At 39.8% G+C, this 25,851-nt stretch overlaps 1 protein-coding gene across 1 annotated transcript; it reads left to right on the top strand.

Annotated features, from left to right (window-relative positions):
- The first annotated feature begins 626 nt into the window (after nt 1-626).
- On the top strand, nt 627-14,411 carry LOC145444548 (ficolin-2-like). The gene is made up of 5 exons (XM_080322544.1): nt 627-983; nt 1,039-1,135; nt 4,169-4,265; nt 6,341-6,408; nt 14,095-14,411. Exons 1-5 carry the CDS (start codon nt 774-776, stop codon nt 14,349-14,351), a joined length of 729 nt encoding a protein of 242 aa, XP_080178670.1. The 5' UTR covers nt 627-773; the 3' UTR covers nt 14,352-14,411.
- The last annotated feature ends 11,440 nt before the right edge of the window (nt 14,412-25,851 follow it).

The raw sequence follows: 25,851 nt of genomic DNA, 5'->3' as shown, positions 1-25,851 counted from the left end.
CACCCCAATCGCACGGATCTGGTTTTTATGATACAATAAACATATGAAATCAAGATTGACCACGTACGTCTGCTAGATTTTTCACAACACACAACGATATCAATTTCAATGATTGGTTGAATAAGCATCATTCGCTGACTACCTACATGTAGTGTATTCAGCTTTTGATGTTGTGTGACTGCGGGTCAAGCTCACAGTCACTAAATATTCGAGCAAACTGTTGTAACAAAGCAAGTAAAATCTTTGAGATTGTCAAGGTGCATGCTCGTTTAGTGTTGATTTTTTATGCTGCCAGCGCCATGCATATAGTGGCCCGCAGTTGAAATGCTACAAATTTCAATCAAAGATGTTATAATGGAGTGAAAATTGTAATCTATGAAAAAGGTTCACAGTGCATTCTCGGATAGTTTCGGGACCCAGGTCGCCCCATAGGGGTAAGAGTCATAGTCTTCAATTACATACTCAGAGGAGGTCTAACTCAACTAGATTTATTCAATCTCTAGTGGTTTATCAATGCTAAATGTGTTCTGGCGATCGACTTAATAATACTTCCCTGCCAACGCTATAATGTGAAATTCGACATATGATTTTTATGTGTTCAGTAGTACCGATACTAGCAATGCGATTGTAAATAGGCTTGTATGGGCTTGTATAGATTGCGTACACTAAATATTGATGATGTTGCCTAGTAAGCTCTGTGTATAAAAGGAATGTTCAGGAAGAGATCCATCGCATAACTACTGCGCGAAGTCCATTTCCTGTAGCAAAAGTGAATGAAAATGTTTCGCGTCGCAGGCACAATCGTTCTTGTTACGTTTCTCCTCGCATCTGCCAAGTCAGCTCCCCGATATGTCTATGGACCTGAGGAGGAGAGTCGAGCGGGCGCTGACCCCGCAGCAATATCGCACCAGATCGACGCGTTAACCATGCGATTGGATGACTTGGAGAGGGATTTATTTCCCACCGATCTGGTTGGATGGACGGTGAGATTAAGATTAATCTGTAATTGCATATGCATATACATCATTTTGCATTTAGGTTTTTCAGCGCAGGATGGATGGCTCCGTCGATTTTTATCGCCGATGGGGAGATTATGCGAACGGCTTTGGAGATCCAAGCGGCGAATTTTGGCTAGGTAACAAAATAGGCCTATTACGTGTACGACGCAGGAAACACCATTCTGGTTCCATTGGATCTTACCATTCAGCGGATTCGAGAATAAAATCCAAATGCAGAACACATTTAGCTATGTTAACAACAAGTCCAATCCGTGCCCGGTAATGACTGAAATTGTTTTCAAACGTCGCACGGATGTTTTAATTTATTCGATATTCATGCCAAATGCAAACCCTAATTCAAAATTAAAACAATGTAAATTGATATCCTATACTTCGACCGATATCTTCGTCGAATTCGCTGTTATTTAAATCCAAATCCATACCTAGGTTCATCTCTGGTAATCAGTCACTGTATTGATTATGTCTTTTCATCATAGTGAAGTTGCTATAGGTTGTAAATACCAGTGTTGGGATCAAGTCACTACCTTCGAGTCACGAGTCATCTCGAGTCATTGCACATTTTGACTCAAGTCAACTCAAGTCAATCGATTTTCAAGGGTGACTCGAGTCAAGTCAAGTCACTCGTTTTTTGGAGGTGACTCGAGTCAAGTCGAGTCAAGTCACGTCAAGTCACGAGTCAAGTCACAATTAAAGTCAAATTGAATTTTTAAACCATGAATGATGATTCAAAGTCATTACATTTTGCACACAACTGTGAAAGACAGATTAATTGATCATTTATCTTGAATCAAATACCGAATAGCAAAAGGACGTTGTATCCCTCATGCATACGTAGAATTAGAACTGCTAATAAAATACTTGAGTAACTTAACTGTAAAGCTACATGCTGCAGTACGTTATTATCAGCCAGAGCAATCAACAAATTGATAAGGTACGATAGCCTATACACTACCCATCTGCACATCCGTGAGAATATAAACGCCCAAACTATATTTGTTCGATTTAAATCATACAAGAGGGTTGGTAAATGTCGGCACTGCGCAAAGTAAGCATTGCGCCGTCTAAGAAACAGAGACACATTGCTATATTTAGATTAATCTTCTACTACTACTACTTCGACAATATAAGCTGTGATCGTTTAGTTTGCGGTCGATTTATTTGTGACCTAACAATTCAGGATCAGTGTAACGTAGAATCAGTAAGTGACTGGTTGCTCTCACAAGTGACACCGGCGTATATCCAGAGATGGTCAAAGTAGTCAAGAAACGTACTCAAGTAGAAGTAGCGACGAAAAAATCTACTCAAGTACGAGTAGAAGTACTTCTTGAATAAGCCACCTAAAACTACTTGAAGTAGAAGTAGAATTGACTGACTTGAAATCTACTCAAGTACGTAAGTAGTTTTTAAAACAGTCTTAGTTCGTTCGCATGGACTGCCAAAAGCTGCGAATTGAGCTATGCGGAAGGTGCAGACAGCTTGATTCGTATTGATGCATCCCAGGAGGTATCAATTTTTGACAGAATAAGCATTTTTTCGCATCATGGGATGCAAATTATAGTATTGATATGAAAATGCGATACTAACCCTTTGTTTACTAGAAGACCCCGTTGTTAGAGAATATCATGGCATGACGCCCTACCCCATATTATAAGGCCTCAATTTATGCGATGAGCAATAAGTAGAAGTTGTATCGGATACGGTTTCATCACTTTACGCGATTAGTATACTTCAACAAATATTGTGGATCGTAAAAGTTATATTTAGTGTAGACTTATTTTCGAAAATAGAGGCATTACTATACTTGCTTTTATTCTTTAACATGTATGTTCTGCAGACAAAAGAACTGAAAGTAATTAAAACAAAGCATTCAGCTAAAAGTATGATACTCGCAATTGAAAGTAAAATACAAATACCACTTCTAATAAGCGGAAAATATATTTCATGTCTTTTGTCCATAAAACATCAAAGATGATCTGCTAAAACAGGTGTAACGTTAAAAAAGCTGGATTTTCCTGATTAGCAAGACACGTAATGGGCTGCTAGATTACGATGTGATAGGTAATTGCTAGATTGCGAAACGGTAGCTTCAGACGTTATGGTGGGCCATATTTACTGTGATGAAATATTTTATATGGGCGACAATGCAGTATGAGAGGAACCAAGCAATCCGGTACCTAAACTATATTCACTGATACTTCCATGAAAACATATGCGTCACTCCATAACTACTATGCGCACAGCGCAACAAAATTTCTGGGCTTTACTTGACTTTGATGAATATTAAATGTTGGTACTCCGTAAAAACAGCCCCGAAATTCCTCAGGCTATCTTTCGTATTGGGGGATTAAACTACTTCTACATGACAAACTGAAAATAGCGAAAAATATGTAAGTAGATCACAAAATATTACTAAGTAGAAGTATAAGTAGAGAAAATCAGATCTACTTGAGTAAGTACCAGAAGTAGAGGAAAACTACTTGAGTACTTCCAAAAAGTAGAAGTACTTCGTTACTGACCACCTCTGCGTATATCGAACAATCCGAACATACACAAGATACAGTGATTTATTCGGCACCGTTTACATGATGACTTGAAATTGACTCGTAAATTTTACTCCGAGTCACGAGTCAACGCACATTTTTGAAGCTCCGAGTCAAGTCAAGTAATTTTTCCAAAGTGACTCGAGTCAAGTCAAGTCATACGAAAAAGTTGATTCGAGTCTGACTCGAGTCAAGTCATGACTCGAGTCATCCCAACACTGGTAAATACTGCATTGCCGACATCTATTATTGGGTGTATCTAAAGAGAAAATATATGACCCGCGTCGCTGGTAGGCCCCCGTCAACGTGGAGTTCGATTAGGTATACATTTTTCTGAGAATAGCTGATTAGAGTGTACAATTGGAGAAGTGTACTGTTCATTTATAATGATGCTTTTGATCAACAAAACTACTGTATAATACGTTCAATGATATATCATTCAAATACGCACTCTCACATAGACAGTTATGACGTTGATTTTTATAGTTTTCCATGGTTGCAGCTACATAACTCTAAAATAGTTTGACGGTAGAGTTGTCATCGTTTCCTTGCTATATTTTCCTTATCATCCTATGAGATTGAGTATACTCCACGCGTTTTCCGTGACAGGGCTCCGAGAAATATCCAGGATGATGAAACTTGGTAAATATGAACTTCGAGTGGACATGCAAGACTTTGACGGAAATTGGAGATATGCGTATTATCAGTGAGTAGCCGATGTGTATAGTGCAGGCAAAGGACTTCTTTACATTTGCAAGTTCTCGGGCCTTTTAATTGGTAAATTGGCTCTCTTGCGATCGCAACATATCTGGCTACAACAATGGCAGAGTTTCACTTTTATGATAAAGTCAAGGCACGATTTTCCTCATCCATTTGCATCATATATCTGCCCATTTCAATGTCTTGAATAAATTTTAGAAGACTTCAAAACAGGAAGGAAAGACAAAGAAAAATGGAATGAAAATTTATGCGCGATTTCACTGAGCCTAACACTCCCAACGCAGTGAAGCACCACTAGGCACGCATAGCGATAGATAGTGTAGTCCAGCGTCGGGCAAACTATGGTCCGCGGGCCGCATGCGGCCTACATTTTTGTCCGTTGTAAAAATCTAATTATTGCAGCAACTTGATCAAAGTTAGGCTACTCTAATGAGTGTTTATTATAATGCAATAGCCTAACTTCGCGGCCCGCGCATGTTGAAAGGTTTGATTTCCTAAACGTCCCATGAAGTCAAATTAAAATGACTTGATTCGTATCACGAATGTGACTTTAGGCTGGTAACTCCGGCACGTTTATTTGCTGTACTTGGAATAACCGATCCGTGCGTGTGGTAGGTGGAATTCTCCTCTTCAGTTGTACTTTGCAGTTAGGCACAGCTCATACATTAATTACAGCACAGCGCAAAGTAATCTAAGATGCGAGGAGTTGAATTAAAATGCTTTGCTTTCAACAATGAATCTACTAAATAGTATTTCAGTCAGGGCGTATTTGGTAACATAAGATGTATGACTTGTCATATAATGTATTCGTTGCTGATGTCAAATTATGAGCAGCTAAATAAGTAACTATTGCAAACGAATTCATAAAATGTTTTAGACATCACTAATTTATCTTCGTATTCACGTAGGTACGCAAAGAAAGCCTGTTTTACATAGTAACAGAGTGATAGGTATTAGTTGAACTGTATTTAAAGGTAACATGGTTATGATGCTGTCAGCATTGCGTGTCTTGAAGTTAAACCAAAGGTACAGTCAGTAAATGTATTGTCATATTTCTATCCTGTTTTAAGAACCGCCACAGCCGGCTTTCATATACAATTTTGACGAATTGGCTACTGAGCATGACCAACTTATAATAACTCGTTAATGTTTATGACGCGAGTACGTTGTCATTAAATCAATACTTGATTTGTTCCAAATATATAGGCTATAATCTCCATGTCTCACGACACTTGTTTTGCCGTATTGTAGGTTTACCATATTCTGGAATCCGCAGAGGAGGATACTTTCTAAAAGTCATAAAAGTTAGTACACCGAAGTTGAAACCAGATTTTATTGAAACATTTACTGGAAATTATGTTGCGTTGACTCTACTTCAGCAATATCCTCTTTATTTACGATATACCATATATTGAATGCCTCCCTCGAGTCAAAAAGTTTGCCTCCTCCCTGGTGTACACATACAGTAGCTTACGATCAAACTGTTAGCATTTTTGTGACGCAATTCCTTTTTCGGTAACAGTAACTTAAAATGTTTGCACATTTTGCATGTTATTGTTTTTTTCGACTAATTGTATCTAGGGTTACATTCAAAACAACTGACTGCTGAAACATGTTTTTAACAGTCTTTTAAACAGACAGCTTTAAAAAAATTGACTTCTTTTTAAGTTGTAAAAACAAGCCATAATTGTGTAAATACATTCCAAAAAACATGTTTTATGAGCTTACGAACGATTACCGCCGGAGAGCTGACGTATGCGATATGGAATGGTTTGAACCCTTAAAATAGTCGGTTCAGCAGCTATAGTACCTACATACATTTTTCGTCAAAGGAGCTATATTTACCCTATATTTTCAATTTTCCATGTCATTCCACTATGACGCCACAATTGAATATTCATGACGTCATAGCTTAGAAAACAAACAAAAAACGCAATACCAACATGTTTTCAATTGATTTTTGTTTTAAATGCAACCCTAATTGTAAAGATATGTTTCTGGTACTGAATAGTCGTAAGAACATCGTCCCATGCCTATTATTGAACATCCGTCTTCATATAGCAACTTCTACGTTGGGGGCGAAGATGACAGTTTTCCATTAACTACTTCCGGCTACAAAGGAAACGCAGGTAGGCACTTTGGTTTGCAACGCCTTCTTAGGCCCGTAGGAAATAAATATATTTCCGAGAAAGCACCTTTGCATTTGAACCTTTCGAGATCCGGAATTAGGACAATAACATCAGAAAAACTGGCGATGCCGGAGCTATGACGCAATCAAAATTAGCTACAGATCAATTACTCTTTGACTTGGGATCACTTAAAGAGATATAAACAGGACGTGTTATTTTTGGCATATGCCAAAACTGCCAAAAATAACTTATTTTTGGCATTTTTCGATTTTTAATTTTGGCAGTTTTGGCATCGTCCTCTAAATAGATAGTTTCAGCCTCGAATTAGTCACAAAAACGCTTTATTTGGGCTAGTTTGTCAAAAGACACCACAAAATGTGCAGCATCCACTTATAATCAGTGCCAACAAACAATAGGAAGAAGAAAAAACCTAACGATTTCATAGGTTAATAATATCAAACAAAACCACAAAATGCGCAGTATTCATCGGAATCGGTGCCAATAAGCGAAAAAAAGAAAGAAAATCCTAACAAACACGCTCAACAGCTGATTGTTACAGCTGTTGAATAGACTTAAATCGTTTGCACTGTAACAGTGCTTCCAAACTCAGGTCAGCTAAGTTTCTCCTAAATTCATTTCTCGCCCAGAGAATCTGGGAAATGTCGGCTTTAACAGTAGCCGTTTAGGGAAAGATTGTTGCCAGTCATCCACAAAAGGTTTTCAGAGCTTCAAAATCTTTGGAGGGCCGAACCGGCTTCCATGCATCATGAAATGAGATCACTTCGCCAGTGCCATCGATCTCGTCGCGGAAAGAATTGTCTTCCCGATCCTTTTCCAGGAGTTTCCTGTGTTGTCTCTCAACACATTCTATTTAGTAGCCCGAATAGCATTTCTCCTTCAGTCTACTAATATATTCACTTTAGGTGGCTTTAATATTACAAACTCGCATGGAAGAGTCCTGGGAAGGTTAGCTTGTTTAAGAACATTGACGCAACAAGACTGTCTGGCAAAACGAGACTATTCAGCTCAGAAATAGCCAGACAGTTTGTTGCGTCACAATGTTCAACTCGATCACAATGCAAAAATCGTGGTTGATTTTGGGGGTTCCAGTTCCATGAGCAGAATATAATTTATATTTTAATAATCAGTACAGCGGCAGCTTCTCATTGATACCCGTTTTATCAAATTTAGCGCTAGACAAGCCGGTCAAAAATGGTCGTAAAATTGCCTTTGGACAAATGGAAAGTATGACGTAAACCAAATGCAGTCAGCCGTTCAATCTCGCTATGCCCACACCATTTATGACACCATGCTTTCACCCCTAATGGGTGGGCTGGACCCTGATTAAGAAACCTGCCTTTCACAAACGCTCTGCTCGCTTGTAACGCGGTCCTGTTAACACAACACCATGAACGAAATACACTATTTGGCAGGCCGTTTTATTTTTGGCATATGCCATAAATTGCTTATTTTTGGCATTTTCAAATTTTTATTTTTGGCAGTTTTGGCATCTGGCTCCTGAAATGCTAAAAATAACACGGCCTGGATATAAACCTCTATAAACTGATTGCAGTATGCTAATATCCTTCCAACTGTAACTCCTTTTGTATTGCGAAGAATGTTTGAACTTTAAATGCAGTGACTGTTATGGCCAGGTAATTACCTAGATTTCGCAACAACATATATCTTCATATTACCAAGTTTACTCCAGACCAAGCTTTTCGACGGACTTTGATAAGTAACAAACGTCATTATATGAGGTTCATTAATGTTGTATAAACGTATGAATTTTTTTCCGATTGACGCAATACTTTCGATAAAATATAAAAACGCACCGTTACGGTACATAGATAAATTCATCTATAAAAAATAATCGAAATCACAATACAACTCCAATGAAATATTGCCAGAATGCAGAGATGATCTTCTGGCGACATGTCATCGTTTGTCGCAGCTTCATATCGATTGATTCAAGAGCAGTGGTTCTTAAACTGGGAGGGGGGCGTGAAAGCATCTGTAGGGAGGCGCGAAGCTGCGGTCAACTGAATTTTTTTTCGCGCCTTGCGCGATTCATCTTCATTCCCTAGTTAATACCTTATGTATGGTCCGAATTTCAAGTTTGAAAATTCTCTCATAAACATTGCTAACCTTCCATGCATCATACTATCCGTTGGGATTGCTATCATTCTTGTTTCAATGTGAGATATGACGAAATATTTCACTATCATAAGGGGGGGGCGTGTCTAAAAAAGTTTGAGAACTGCTGTTCTGGAACGTTAAATGAAAACAAGAGCGACAGCGCGATGCTATGAAAACTCATTGCATATTTTTGGCGCGGTCTTGATTGTTTTTCAGTTGTTTTCCGATGTCCTAATTTACATTTTAATCATATATTCATGGCAGAAATATATTAAAACCCGAAACTTTTCGAGCTGACATTCTGCAAGGGCAATCGTCAGCGAATGGAGAATTTCAAAAACATGCATCTAGCTACATTGCATACAACCAATTATGACGTCATATAAGCAAACAACATGAAATGAAATACAGGCAAACCGCTAGCGTAGAACAGAACAGAAGATGTTCTTCCTGCTTCTTAACAAAGCAATATAGTCTATGATTTCAAGTGCCACTGTGATTGTCGGTACGTGGGAAGAACAACTCAGCGCTTGCAGGAACGCATTAAACAACATGTTCCGAGCGTTGTTGGATCGCGCACATTAGACTCTCGCGAAGATGCAGCCGTAGCTGATCTGCGATTTCTAAAACGTAATCAGGCCATGGCTATGAACTCTGCTATCGGCAAGCATTTGGCTGAGAATGCAACTTGCGCTAAAACCTATCGCGATGAAACATTCTCTATATTAGGAAGAGGCCGCACTCATTTCCATCTGTCTGCACTGGAATCGACTTTTATTAAAATCCACCGACCGCGTTTGTGTCAGCAGAAGGAATTTGTAGTTAATCTAAAAATTGGCCACTAGCTGCGCTCGCGGTTTGTCTGTATTTCATTTCGTGTTGTTTGTTTCTATGACGTCATAATTGGTTGTATGCAATGTAGCTAGATGCATGTTTTTGAAATTCTCCATTCGCTGACGATTGCCCCTGAAGAGTGTCAGCTCGAAAAGCTTCGGGTTTTATTATATTTCTGTCATGAATATATTATTAAAATGTATATTAAAGTTCTGTACCCCAAAAAGTCTCTTCAAATGTCTTGATTGCAGTCCGTTATCTGATCCTGGTGGCACATAGTATCTAGAGTAGGTGTGGGCAACCTTTTTACTAGTCACGGCCGCATTTCGATTACTTATGTAGCCTACGGCCGCATTCCAGGGCACATCTTAATGAACTAACTGGAGAAAAATGCCTATGTTGAACTGTCCATTTCCGGGAAGCTCTGGGCTATTCTACTTTTCATATCTGCATATTATTCGCACGTAAATCGCGAATGGTAATGTTATGAACAGCTACTGGAACTGGGTATCGTCGCGCCAGGCGCGAAAATTTTTCAGACTCACGAATGGATTCCGTCATTAATAGTCGCAGTATCACATATTACAATCAAATATTTATCCTTTCTCGGACCATGTGACCAGATTCAACGGTAGAGATGATAGAGGGAGTGCTTTCGAAAATGTAGGGCAAGAGATAAATGATGCATGCATGTTCATGTGGGCAAATTGTTCTTGATAACTTGGTTGCATGCTGTTATTTTTTACACCTCTCAGGATTGTCGGTATAGTGCGGGGGCGGGCAACTTCTCCGATCGGCGGGCCTGATATGGGAAAATGAAGTACTTGGCGGGCCCGATTACAGAATATTTACATTAATCGCGTATTCATCCACCTATACAAGGAATCAATAGTATTTATTGAATTTAATATCAATAGCTGTTGAAGTCAATCAGACATCTGTGGTCGGCCAAAGGTGTCATCAAGTTTTTAAACTGCATGCCGTATGTAGAAACTCGTAGTAAAGACTGAACGTGAAAATCAGTTATTTTGGAACGAAGCCTTGTCTCGTTAATGTTCATGGTCGCAAATACATGTAGACCCGAACATAGCAAGCAGTTTCATATCCATCTTTCTCAGGTTCATAAACTTGAATTCATTCTGTGAAGCATAATATTTGTCAATACTTTCAGAATAGAATCTCACTTTCAGGGTAGAAACTCTCAGCGGGCCGGTCAAAATCCCTTAGCGGGACGGTTCCGGCCCGCGGGCCGTATGTTGCCCGTACCTGGTATAGTAGAAATATAATGAAATCGCCCAAATGTACCAGAACAAGAAACAAATTTCTGTCGTGAGGAGCACACGATTTAGATTGCAAATGGCGCCACTGTATTGAAATCGAAAAAGGAAGTCGCATTGAATCACGCGGATCGCGAAGAAAATTTGAAGATTAAATAAAATCTTTCGAAAATACGATTGTGTATTCGCAATTTCAATTTGCATGTCGACAGTCGCCAACACAAGCTAATTGAATTCCGTGTCGACGGCCGCACAAATTCCCTTCTACGGCCGCAAGTTGCCCACCCCTGATCTAGAGATTGATGTGATGAGTCAAAATTGCCATGGTCTTGCGTTTTTCAAATTTGACTTCAGCATGTTAACATTAGGCTTACCATACGTCCTCTTTTAAGAGGATTTGACCTCTTTTTTATTTAGTATTTTTTTATTTTCATTTTTTAGTCATCCACCTCGCAATGTGGAGAGAAAAACGGTATTTTGAGATCTGAGCGGAAAGATGACCTTTTTTTTAGTCAACCGATCACAAAGTGGAAAAAATTCACCGGTTTTTGAGAATTCTTCTCCGGTTTTGCAAGTCTGAAATTTCTGAAAAAGTGTCCTCTTTTTAGATTTCCAAAATATGGTAAGCCTAGTTAACATGTTGTTCATTAGTGTTGTGTTGTTATTCAAATATTACTCGAAAGTATTATAGTTGTGCAGTAAGAGTCTAATTTCCGCTAAAGACATTGGTTAGGTAGTCCATGGACTGGATATCTGGATATTCGTTCTTTAAATCTTTTGCCGGAGCCGGTTAAGAGACGGATTCGTGCTTTTTGAAACGAATGTAGTCGGATCGAAGCCGGATTCAATTTCCGAAGAAACAGGATCGGAGTCGAACTAGGGGATTGGTCGACCTGCCACGCACTAATATAGGGTTACCATCAGAGTTGGATCAATTGTAATTTGTAATTGAGCTGAATGTATTTAATTACATTTTTTCATGTAATTGTAATTGAAATTGAAGCATTTCTATTTTGTGTAATTGTAATTGTAATTTGACCAAAATTTTGCTCAATTACAATCTCAATTACATTTTCATGGAAACCTGAGAATCACAACATAAAATAATAATTCAATCAATCATTTATTCGTTGCACCAGTGAAAATCCGGTACGAACCTGGATGACGACGAGGGGCCTTAAGGCCTGTAAACAGTCACCACATGTAATAATTAGCCTATTTACATCGGTGTTCTATGCGTGCTGCGTTATAACTAGATAATTCAGTCACGTTAAACTGTTTCCCATACTTTAGTAGCAACAGAAAACTTTGTGAATTAAAATATAGGCTAAATCAGTGGTTCTCAAACTGGGGGCGTGCCCCCTTGGGCGGCGTGAAAGCATCTGAACGGGGCGCGACGCTTCAGTGAACTGAAATCTTTTCCGCGCTGGCGCTTGGCCCGATTCACCTCTGTTTTATGGTTATTGCTCGGTGCATAGTCTGAATTTCGTATTGGAGAATTCTCTCATCAACAGTCATGACCTTCCATACCATCAAACTATATGTAAGGATTTCTAACTTTCTGGTTTCATTGTGTGCTATGACGATAAGGGGGGCACGAAATATTCACTGTCATAAAGGGGGGCGTGTCTAAAAAAGTTAGAGAACCAGTGGGCTAAACTAAATCTTAATATTTCAAAAATGGATGAACAGCAAATAAATTCCTTTGAAACCTGGACTGAACCATTTCCTACACCACGGTCAAAGTTTATTTTAATCTCTGACCAGTGCCTAGGCTTGTTGCAACAATAGCAAAAAAAAATCAAGTTTCCAACCAAGGCTTCTTCCAACTTGACCACGCATTTGTAGGGATGTTATCCCAATCTGACCTCCAATCTTGGCCAGAAACTTTTTGCACCCTTATGTTCATCAAATGCAATCTAACAGTTTCCGAGCAAGTGAAAATGTAAATGCGAACCAAAATATTGTAATTCTTAGCTATCAGGAGGTTCTTTCCTCTTGCATTTATTTTAATTTTACACACCTTATCGGTATCATCCTTATTGCTGACGCCTTACCAATTACATTTCATTATCCTGACTCAGCTCTGAGTAGCCTAATCGTTTGGTTACATTTCATTGACTGCCCTGTAGCCTATTCGCTGTTAGTCGCTCAAACCTTTGGTTCTCAATAGTCGCTTGAAACATTTTATGTGCTTGTAGTTTTCAGTACTCATGATTAGGAATAGTTCGAACACGTTCGAGTTTTTTTTTTAATTAACGGGTATTCTACATATCAGGAATGAAACATGAATAGGTTGAGATTGTTGCTAATTACGTCGCTATGGTTGTCAAAGAAAACCTCTTTACTGAATCAATCACCTGTTAAGTAATTGTAATTGTAATTACAATTGTAATTAATTACATATTTAACAGTAATTGTAATTGTAATTGTAATTTGATATTTTTAGCATTGAGTAATTGTAATTGTAATTTAATTGAAACATGCAAGGAAGTAATTGTGATTGTAATTGTAATTGAATCAAAATATTGTAATTGATCCAACTCTGGTTACCATACATCCTCTAGGAGGATTTGTTCTACTTTTTCAGGTATTTGAAAATTTCCTCCAATGACGCCTAAATGTCCTTTTTTTAGATTTTGTCCTCTTTTTGGAGAATTTTGAGTAAATGTTGGACAAATTCGACTGAGACACAATAAATCAGCATGGAAGTAACGCTCTATTTCGGGAGCCGAGCCGGAAAGTTGATCTGTTTTTAGCCAACCGACCACGAAATGGAAAAATTGACCATTTTTTAAAGATTTTCCACCGGTAATCGAAGTTCGAAAATTTTGAAAAAGTGTTCTCCTTTCCTGATTTCAAAATATGGAAACCCCACCTAACTAATATCTATACTTTCCTATAGTGACGACCAAGTATTTCGTCAGTATAGGAATTATCGTTTCAATGGTTTCTAAGCACCACGGAAGCCATGAAAAGCCGATTAGCTCTATCACACTGTCGGCATGATGTAGCATGCGGCTGCGCATGTTCAGTTGTTCACTGTTTATAAAGCGTGCGTGTTGTGCTTATAGCGATATTGTAACGAAGCGCTTTAGTCGTCGATATGGTTGTTATTGTTGGCACATATGAATATATTTATTCTGGTAGCCTAAGTATAACTGGCCTCACTTACCTCTGATCGCGTGAAAGGTAAAAATGTCATTTTTTAAATGCATATTTCCGGTGTGTAACGTCATTGCGAATGGCACATCTTCCGGACGACTATAGATGAAAATGTCTTGTGATATAAGCCTGGAATTATACACCTGGTCCTGACTTACACGCTGATAGGCTGCTGAATAATAGAATAATATTTATAATCAGCCGATAGATGGCATGGTTTTATCGACGAAAGTTGAAAATTATTGCCAAGCTGTATTATATTACTTTTCAGGTAACGACTTACAGAAATCGAACGTCATGTTTTCTACGCAAGAACGCGATCATGACCAGATACCCCAACACGATTGCGCCGAATCGTTCAAGGGGGCGTGGTGGTATGGGTACAATCATTGCCATGACTCGAATCTCAACGGCCGATATTTGGGAGGATCGCACTCCACCTTCGCTGACGGAGTCAATTGGAAAAATTTCAGAGGATACCATTACTCTCTCAAGTACACTGAAATGAAAATGAGACTGAAGCCCTGAACACTATAATTGGACGGCATCGTGCTTCAGGGTTGTAATTTGACAAAGATTAATCGTTCTGACTGTGCTATTAGCGATTTGACTTTCAGCGATTTGAAATTAGAATTCTGCTTCGGTGAAGTAAATGGGTAGTGTTGCGAAGGTCACTTCAGACAGATTATTATCACTCATACAAACAGATGCAGTCGTAAACGGGAGTATTGTACGAACAATGAAAGTAACAGTTTGGGCCAGTGGCGCTCAACCTTTTTGTCTTCGCGGATTCCTTTTGGACAGTCACGGGCCCCACGGACGCCTCAAGTTTTAGTTGAAATTTAGCTCAATTATCATGCAACCGTCATCTGTCTTGTGCAATTATTAACTGTAAGCAAGTGATAAGCGGCAACAAAATGACTTTTATTGAAAGTAACGTCATACTATATGTAGAATTTGGGTAAGCCAGAGGTCACCAACGTAGTGCCCGCGGGCCCCAGGTATCCCGCGAGGACCAGAGGAGTAGCCCGCGAGCTTGTTCTAAAAATAGATCCAATTACAGCGCTTACGAGTTGGCTTATAGATTAATTGATTCAGCTCTTTCAGCTCTCAATACATATATATATAAACACTTTTGACACAGCTTGATTCTCTTACACTCAACGCAGTTTAGTACCATGTTTCTAACTTTCTGTAATCCTTGCTGCTATCCGGTATAATGAAATCTATTGAGCCTGGAGGCTGAACAGTTGGAGATTGAAATTTTAACACTACAAAATGACCTCCACCTCAAAGTCCAACAGGCCGCACAAAACTTTTGGTGCTTTTAGTGGTATTCATGGTGTTTGGCGACTACTATGATCATTTACCCCAGGCCAGTTGTTTTCATTTTTATTCCGCAGCAGGCGTTTATAAGACACCGCTCACACAGATGAGATGACGAGGAGGGGCCTAGATAAACCACCAACTCTTAGGTGGGAATTCTGTAGTCGACATCGGTCGGACTCGAACCCGCAACCCATTGGTGTTGCAGCTGTGGATTATACCACAACGTTATCTCGCCACCATTTCATGCCTTGTTGACACGGAAAAGTACAGTGCTGTATGCGCACATTGCGCAGCAGCTATGGAGGTTGCAAGCATGTTGGTTCAACTTGTCGTAGTGAATCAGCCTTTTCGTACACGAACTTCATCAAAAACAAACACTGAACATTAGGGCGCATCTGGAAGACTAACTCAGAGTTGCAGTGTCAAGTTCGGTGGTTATCAAACTTTTTTAGACATGCCTCCCTTGATGACAGTGAAAAATTTCGCTTCCCTCCTTTATCGTCATATTAAAAATATTTTTAAAAACAGAATGTATGCAATCTCAACGCATAGTGTGACAGCATGGTGGATTTTGACGGTTTGCAGGATTCTCAAATATGAAATTCGTACAATATGTGGAGCAATAACCATAAGTTAGAGGTAAAAAGCGGCGTAGCGCGAAAAAAATACGATTTGACCGTAGCTCGTAGCATATAGATATTTTAGCAATTTTGGTGTCTAATCCTTTATATTACCCCACTTGAGCTTAGCTCACAGGTAAATCAACAACCAATGGCGCGGACCACGTGACATTAAAACTCGAAACTTTTTCACGGGACAAACAATTTTTTCTCTACAGGTCGCAGGTGTTCGGCAAGGGAATATTGCAATTGAGTAGGCCTATACCTTGCGACTTTTTAAAGTGCACTTCCTAAGAGTGGCGTTCAACAGAATTTGTCCGAACTGAGTATAGTTAGAGAGGCCATCCATTTCCACGAAGATGGGGGTGTCGAATGTTATATTTACGCGTAACGCTTCCGATGATACTTTTGGCCTTTGGTAATAATTTATATGTACCAGCTCACCTTCAAGTTATTCTGGAATAGTGAATATGTATATTACAGGAGAAATAAATTATGTGGCGAGATTTTCATTCCTTTATTGGGCCAGATTATGAGAGGAACTTCAGGAATTTCCATTTGAAACGACTGTTCAGTAATTTTCTGAGACTTATTCTAGCAATCAATGAAATTGATGTCGTTGTCTGATGTAATATATCTTGCAGGCGATACGTTGATTGTATCATAAAAACAAAATCCGTGCGATTGGGTTGTTGGCTACTGGTGTATAACTTATTATTAGCTAATATCGGTAGCAAGTATAAAAACCCGTTTTATATTCTGCTCAATATCAATATAGCAATACTCAGACGCCGAATACATTGTCCGATCTGGCCTAGACCGTTAAGTCGTCAGCTCATATTTCCATGAAAGTCCTCGTCGAAATTGTTGGCAAAGCGACGAACGATATTGATTTTATGGGATTATCATATCATTTGATTGCTCCAGTTGATAGATTTGGCGACGTTTAAAACGTCAGTATGTACTTCAGCATTATGGCATTAGGTGGCCCGAGTCGTCGCTAGGTATCGTGTACACTGTACATCAGGGCCGGCCAACCCGTGGCCCGCGGGCCACATGTGGCCCGCGAGAAGGTTTTGAGTGGCCCGCGAGGTAATTTCCGAAATTTCTAATATCATCAAAAATGGATTGCACAGATTTTGAGCTTGCAAGGCCAACCAAAAATTTGATTAGTCTGGCTGCAATACTTGAGATGTGATGACTAAAATATCAGTTCCAACGCATTGACAGATCCATCAGCCATTCACATATTGGTATATCTTCGTACACTACAATAGAGCAGAATAATTTGCGATAGATTTATCAAAGGTAAAAATTTTCTACAAGCTTAGCGCAATATGTTGTCACTCGATTTCTTGTTTTTAATATTGTTGCCCATTTGTGAAAATGGAAGAACACCTAATGTATCAGATTGAGTCTAACTATATTCGCGATTACGAGACAAAGTGTCGTTCAACACATGCGACCTTGCGTTTGCGCTCGCAGTAAGACCGTCGACCATGAAACCTAGGCACGAAATGATTGACGCATGTTGGTCACAGCTTTCGATATCGATCTGTCCATGCGCCGAATAGTCCAGTCCTCGCAATCTTAGCCCAGCGATATACAGCAGGCCCGCAATATAGTCAAGTGACAATATTATTTACCTATGAACGGATAGTGGACCGCGCAAAAGTTCTTCAATCGAATGTGGCCCTTTGGCCGAAAAGGTTGGCCAGCCCTGCTGTACATACAAGTATAGGTTATCAATTATTCTGCAAATTCAAATGTTTCACGCACCCCCTGAAAGTGCTTCGCAGACCCCCGCATGAGAACCACTAGGTTCCTGCCGGTCCGCCAGGTATATTACAATTTTAAACCTTAATTTCAAGAAACAATGTTGAAGGCGACAAGTACAGAACAGATACGAACTGACGCAGTTTGCGCGATCATTCGTTTTCGAAACATTCATTTTAAAGAGGACCGTAACTGGGGTACCCCAATCCGCCCAATTGGAGAGGGGCCGAGCTTGAAAAGAGCCCAAAACTAGGTTGCAAGTGAACATAAATCATAGCGTATTTTCTGGAAATTTTTTCCAACAGTTTTCAATTTCTTTTCGCGCTTTGCGCGATTTAGTGTCACTAAATGCCTTGCTTATACGTGCCCTTCTTCGAGAAATAACCTACGCATGATTTATAGAAGTAGGCATTTCGGCGTCAGCCATTACCGCGCCACAACGAACCAACACATAATGATGTTTAAGCTAACATGGGACTCAGTCATGAATGATCGAAAATGTTCGCTAGTGGCGCGATTATGCTACATAAACTCTCTGCTTACACTGACTAGAATGAATGTGCTCACAATTACAGGTGAGAACATTCACCCAACTGTAGGGTTTGGGGGCGAATCCCCCGGAGGTTTGGCTTATCGCCCTGTGGGGGCCCAAGACCAACGTTTTTGGGGGTGGGCTAACGTAGTAATTTTTATTCCCGGATTTGCGCATGACCGGTATAAGGTGTTTCCTTGCGGCACGCGTTGTATTCGTAGTTGCCAGAGTAGCCTGCGTCTGGTGGCAGTGGGCAATGGGCAAGGTAGCACGACAAGGTGCTTGGTTCTACTCCGAGACGCTTTTTCTCTCGATATTGACCAATACAAGAATATTATTCGTGTTGGCGTGGTCGGTTAAACCCACGGCCTTCGGATCGAAAGACTATAAACGACTCTGGGTGATAGCACGTTTAACTGGACAAGGCAATTTTACCTTGACTAAGAAGACTCACTACCATAAAACCACATGGATGCCATCATGAAGATAATTAATTACGATCAAAACCCTCTAAATATCACTCTCTATAGCATCACATATTTGCAAAAACGGTTGCATACTTTACATGTTGGATTCATTTCAATTTTGAAAGTTCACCGGTCCGCCAGACATTTTTTGAAATTCTACCGGTCCGCGAGGTGAAAAAGGTTGAGAACCACTGATTTAGATCATGCTGGGGTGTCTATCATACGGCCAGCAAACTGCATTTTATTGATCCCAACGCTGGTTTTTGGTTGAATTCGGGTCCATTGCACATGGTTCGATTCCGACTTGGTCTGTGCTTTGACTATCTCCATCAAAACTGTCGAATGTCTGGTGATTCTAGAATCTAGATAAGTGGTTCTCAACCTTTTTTACCTCGCGGACCGGTAAAATTTCAAATGATACTTGGCGGATCAGTGGACCCAAAATGTACAGTATGCAGCCGTTTTTCTGCACGTATGGCACTAGAGCAGTGGTTACAAAACCAGAGGAGGTCAAAGTAGTCAAGAAAGCTACTCAAGTAGGAGTAGAAGTAGCGACGAAAAAATCTACTCAAGTACGAGCAGAAGTACTTCTGTCATAAGCCACCTAAAACTACTTGAAGTAGAAGTAGAATTGACCGACTTTAAATCTACTCAAGTAAGTAAGTAGTTGTGAAAACGATCGTAATTCGTTCGCATGGACGGTCAAAAGCTGAAAATGGTGCTATGCGGATGGTGTAGAGAGCTTGATTCATAATAATACATCTCAAGAGGTGTCAATTTTTGACAGAATAAGCGGTTGTCCGCATCATCGGATGTGAATGATAGATATTATTGAAAAAAGGAAAGGGCGTAGTTTATTTTTGCCCTTGATGTCTTTTGCGGCATATACACCGACTCATGATAGACATACACACGATCTGTGCATATGCATACCATCAGTGCATGATGTGCATATGCCGCTGGACAAGGAAGGTGCAGATATAGCCTTGTACGACTTTCTAAGTCTTGCACCACCCCTTCAACTCCATGCTTTTTCAGTAATGCATCAGCGCCAAGCAGGGAAGTCATGGATGCCAGTGTTACTTATCAGGTCTTTGTTCTGACCCAGCCGGGGATCGAACCCACGACCTACCAGTAGCGATATGAAAATGCGATAGTAATCCTTTGTTTACTCAAACACACTGTTTTAGAGAATATTATGGCATGGCGCCCTCCCCCATATCATAAAGGCCCCTGGTTCAGTCGAAGAGAAAAACGGAGAAGTTATGTCGGATACGGCTTTAACACTTTGCGCGATTAGTATAAGTTAATTAAAAATATGGCAGATCGTAAAAATGCCATATAGTGTATAGCTTTATTTTCGGAAAATATAAGACATTACTACGCTTGCTTTTATACTTCCACAGGTATGTTCTCCAGACAAAAGAATTGAAACTATAATTAGAACTCAACGTATAATACTCGTAATTGAAAGAAAAATACAAATGAGACTTCTAACAAGCGGAAAACATATTTCGTGTCTTTTGTGCAGAAAGTTTCAACGGTGGTCTGCTAAAACAGGTCTCACGTTAAAAAAGTCTAAGTCCACTTTTCCAGATTAGGACACGTCATGGGCTGCTAGGGATAATAAATAATTGCTAGATTGCGAAACGGTGGTTTCACACGTTATGGGCGCCATACTTACTGTGATGAAATATTTGATATAGGCGACAATGCGGTGTGAACAGAACCACGCAATCCGGTATCTAAATTATATTCAGCGATGCTTTCGTTAAGACATATTTGTCACTCCACATCTACTGTGCGCAAAGCGCAACGAAAATCCTGGGTATAAGATGGCTTTTATGAATATTAAATGTTGGTACTACGTGAAAACAGCCCTCAAATTCCTTTGGCTATCTTTCTTATTGGGGGATTAAACTACTTCTACTTGACAAACTGAAAATAGCGAAAAGTAAGTAAGTAGTTCACAAAATATTACAAAGTAGAAGTAGAAGAAGCGTAGGAAGGATCTGCTTGAGTAAGTACCAGAAGTAGAGGAAAACTACTTGAGTACTTCGAAAAAGTAGAAGTACTTCGTTACTGACCACCTCTGTACAAAACTCGCCTCCTTGATGATAGTGAAAAATTTCGAGCCCCCTTAGCCTACCGGGACCGTTATATAAAAAAAATGTTAAAAATAGCAACCAGCATGTTCGCAATCGCACCAGGCCACCACATAGTATGATGGCGTGACACGTTACCAACCTCTCGAATGCAAAATCAGGACTAGCCTGTACAAAAAGCAATAATCATGAGCTGCAAGCAAATCGCGTGTAGCGCGAAAATCCTTTTAATTGAATATTTTGTCAAAAACAATAATCATGTACGGTGGTAGCACGTAGCATATATAGTACATATTGTTGCGATTTTGCTGTCTAATCTCTTCTGTTTCCCGAATTCTGCTTGGCTCAAACGTACCTGACCATAATCTAAATTAACAACGAATGGCACGGACCGCACGCCCTTCAAACTTGGCACTTCTTTGCGTGACAACAATTTTTCATTCTGGCTGCTGTTGTTCAGCAAGAGAATAATTCAATTGATTATTTTGGGTTCTAAAGAGTGGCATTCAGAATGTATTTAAAACAAACGGTGTTTTAAAAGACTTTGTTTAAAACATGTTTTAAACAGTGTTTTAAAAAAGGGCCTTTTAAAATAAAATTGTGTTTTTTTAAGTTGTAAAATTGTGTAATTGTGTAAATACTTTACAAAAACATGTTGTTTGAGCCTACGGACAATTACCAACCGATATAGCCGACGTATATCGATAACGGATGGTTGAAACCCTCAAAATAGTCTGTTCAACAACAATAGTAGGCTACATTATTTCGTCTAAGGAGCTATTTTACCCTATATTTTCAATTGTCAATCCACTATGACGTCACAATTGAATATTCGTGACAGCATGACTTTGAAAAAACATGAAAAAATGTAAAAAAATATTTTACATTAGGGCCTTGTTTTAAACATGTTTGTTTTAAAGTGATTTTTGTTTCAAATGCAACCCTAGGCATTCTACAAAATTTGTCCTAATTGAGTCTAGGCCTATACTCGGGGTGGCTATTTCAACGTTATCCACTTCGATGTAAATCCTTGTTTCTTTGATTCAAAAGGCATATTATACATGGTATAGGCTATGACATGACCTTATGAGCAAATATGTTATTTCTCCGTAACTTTGTCCTCATATGCACTCAGCACAGATGCTTGACTGATAGACAGACCATAAAAGCATTAGCTAACAGCTATTGCACGAATTCATTCACCAGCTAATCCTAATTCGGAGACATCTTCTAATCGGTGCAAGGTTCGGTATCCGTCAAAATATATCATTGTTGCATGGATAGTACGACACTACTATGACATTTAAAATCGCAATATAATTAGGATTATTGCGGTTGTTAAAACTTGCAAGTTACGGCACAAATTATACCTATTCCTAGATCACAAACTTCATTTCTCTCAGGCTACTCGCGCCGGACGCCCCACAGATTATTTCACGTCTCCCGTACACGAACTCCTGTATATAGACAAAGCTTGGGCTGATGTATTTTGTTACAGGTCGACGCCAAGGTATACAGATTATTATTATTATTATTTCACATTTTTACAGTGGTGCTTCTCGCCTTTTTCAGGCTATGTGCACCACGACACGAATATTTGTAATGTTCATGAGTCTCTGTCTTTTCGGTAATCTTGGGGACGACTTCTTCAATCATTCGCACATCCAGACGTCAGTCTCTCCCGCACCCATGCGTCCCCGTCGAGGTCGTTGCTGCCGACTTCTAGCACGGCTCACTTTCAGTCTGGGCTTTTTCAATGCACTGCAGTGAGGTCGGCGATGAGGAGCCCAGAGAAACCTCCGACACATAGAAGTTGGTCCGAACCGGGATTCGAACCACTGCCATTGGTGTCGTGACGCTGGCACTCGCTTCCCCAAGGCATACAGATCAAGATGTGAGAGGCCCCTTCCGATGACGCGAAATCTGTCGTCTCGATAATTTTTGCACAAATGGGATTATCCAACAGATGTTTGCCGAAGCCGGAGTTTATGGCCTATGTCTGCTAAGTTGAGAAAAGATTGCATTGATAAACCCACTTTCGCGAAGCAGGTCGTGGATTGGCTGACCGAGACAACTCGAATAATACGTTCTGGAGTCGGGCTGAGCACCTTGTCGAGCTATCTTGCTCATTTCACACTACCATCGTACCGAGTCAAATCGTAGGCCTATTTGCAGAGGTGGTCAGTAACGAAGTACTTCTACTTTTTCGAAGTACTCAAGTAGTTTTCCTCTACTTCTGGTACTTACTCAAGTGGATCTGATTTTCGCTACTTCGACTTCTACTTCATAATATTTTGTGAACTACTTACTTACTTTTCGCTATTTTAAGTTTGTCAAGTAGAAGTAGTTCAATCCTCTAATCAGGAAGGTAGCCTGAGGACTTTCGGGGCAGTTTTCACGGTGTATTAACATTTAATCTTCATAAAAGTTGAGTAGAGCCCAGAATTTTCGTCGCGCTCCGCGCACAATGGATATGGTGTGACCACTATGGTTTCACGAAAGTATCGGTGAATATAATTTAGGTAGCGGGTTGGCATGGTTGCGTTCACACCCCATTGTCGCCCTTCGCCCATATGAAATATTTCATTACAGTATATATGGCTCATCTCAACATTTGAAACTGATGTTTCGCAATCTAGCATATCATATCGTAATCTAGCATGCCCAATTGTCCATGGTGTGTCCTAATCTGGAAAAGTGGACTCTGACTTTTCTTTTAGTTTTTGAGCTGTTTTAGCATACCACCTTTGAAACTTTCTGGACTAAAGACATGAAATACATGTTCTTCTTTTAGAAGTAGTATTTATACCTCACTTTTTATTCCCAGTATCATATACTTTGAGTTCTAATTAATATCGGTTCTTTTGTCTGGATAACATACATGTTGAAGTATGAAAGCAAGTGTAGTAATGTCTTTATTTTCTGTAAATAAAGCTACACAATATGGCAATTTCACGGTCCACCATATTTTTATTACCGTTTACTAATCGCGCCAAGTGTTTACGCCGTACCCTATACAACTTCTCCGTATTGCTCTTCGACTTAACTACGGGCCTTGTAATATGGCGGCGGGCTCCATACCATGATATTTTTTAAAACGTACTGTTCGAGAAAACAGAGAATTAGTATCGCATTTCCGTATGAATACTATCATTTTCATCCCATGATCGAGCTCGGCACCTTTCGCATAGTTCAATTTGCACCTTTTGACAATCCATGTGAACGAATTAGGATCGTTTTCACAACTACTTACTTACTTGAGTAGATTTAAAGTCGGTCAATTCTACTTCTACTTCAAGTAGTTTTAGGTTGCTTATGGAAAAAGTACTTCTACTTGTACTTGAGTAGATTTTTTCGTTGCTACTTCTACTTCTACTTGAGTAGCTTTCTTGACTACTTTGACCACCTCTGCCTATTTGTCGCTCGCATATCGTCACCGGAGACAGCTTGAACTTTAATTCAAATCGAACATGTTTCCGGGCCTAATCTTACCACATGAAGTTCGGAATCAGTTTAAAATGTGATGTTTTATTTATTTTATCAATCGACAAGCCTTCAACATCTTGCATCGTTAAATTAAGGTATGAAATTTTTATATACCTGGCGTACCGGCAGAAAAGTCGTCGCGGACCGGCGGTTGAGAACCACTATTCTAGATGATTTGATGTGAAGACCGCTATCTTGCGCCAAATTGCTACCGTGGTACCGGAGCAAACGCAGTGGAAGATTAATACATCAATGCGATATGTTTCATAACGGAATTACGTTTTTCCGAACCAGTTGATGGTAAATATGTATTTGACATTTCCAAATAACGATTATCCTTCATCATCGTTATTGCGACTGCGCACAAACGACATACTGGCGTGGGGGTATGGGTACAGGTACCATCCGTGCGCAACAGTAATTGATGATTCTTGGCACGAAACTTTCCCGGACTCGGCGTTATTTATGACCTTTAATTTGAAAACTAGAAACGCGAAGCTCATGCAAATTAATCTACAGAACCATGAAGTAGTTCCTTGCCCGCCATGGCAGGAAATATGTTGTCGAATAGATATGCACCTAAAATCAAGAAATGTCGAGTCTGACCTACCCACAATTGCTAAGTCAAAGTGTAATCGTTACATCACAGAAACGTACTCGAACCATGTCAAAATATACACCGATGGGTCGAAAACTATTCATCGATATGGTGCAGCCTTCGTAGTCTGGAGTCGAAGAAATTCCGTTTTCTCTCAGCGAATCTCTCAGTAAATATTCATCAGTATTCTCATCCGAATTAGTTGCGATTCTGCGTGGCTTAACATGGGCAAAACAAAATCTAGGTTCTCGAAAACTCGCCATCCTATCGGACAGTGAAAGTGGCCTTACAGCCATTACCACTGGTTCTACTAATAACATACTAATATATGAATGTGGCGAGATAGCGCAGTGGTATAATCCGCGGCTGCAACACCAATGGGTGCGGGTTCGAGTCCGACCAAGGTCAACTTCTGCATTCCGATGCCTAAGTGTTGGAGGTTTACCTAGGCTCCTCCTCGCCACCTCATCCGCGTCAGCGGTGTCTTACAAAAGCGTAGAGGTGGGCCGTGCTATAAATGACCATAGTAGTCGCTAACCACCATGAATACCCCAAAACAAACAAACAAACTAATATATGAGAGTTGGACAAAATGAAACGGCTGACCAATTAGCAAGAGCGGCTGCATCCACGGATCACGCAGATAACATTGGAGAACCGGTCAAACTGCCTATTTCAGAAGTGAAAACGCTCATGGCATCCATATGCCGCGAGAAATGGATTGAAGACTTCAACTCGTCATATGACGGGTCGGCATATCACAAAATACACGCACCTATCGCAAAAATTCCTGCGCCGCCAGTTGATCAATCACATAGCTATAGCAAATAAAATAGAGAACCGTACTTGAAATAGTCTTGTAGCATGTTTTTGAATCACTCCTCTGCATCATATGCCCAATACTTGGTAAAAGTTGCAGTAAAAGTAGCATGAAGAAAATAGATAAAGTTGCAAAAAGTTGTAATATAAAATGTTTTCATACAGCTTGAAACTCCACACCATATAAATTCCAAGTATTTAGGAAGCTCCTTGTAGCTGTAACAATAAGTTGCAAAAGTTGCCTCGAAGGTAGTCACTTGATCCCAACACTGGTTGTAGGTGGGATTCGGGTCGAT

This window comes from Botryllus schlosseri, chromosome 8 (genome assembly GCF_051294905.1).
Source record: "Botryllus schlosseri isolate E-star chromosome 8, Bs_hap1, whole genome shotgun sequence".
NCBI classification, from domain to species: Eukaryota; Metazoa; Chordata; class Ascidiacea; order Stolidobranchia; family Styelidae; genus Botryllus; species Botryllus schlosseri.
This window is presented reverse-complemented; position numbering and strand designations above follow the sequence as displayed.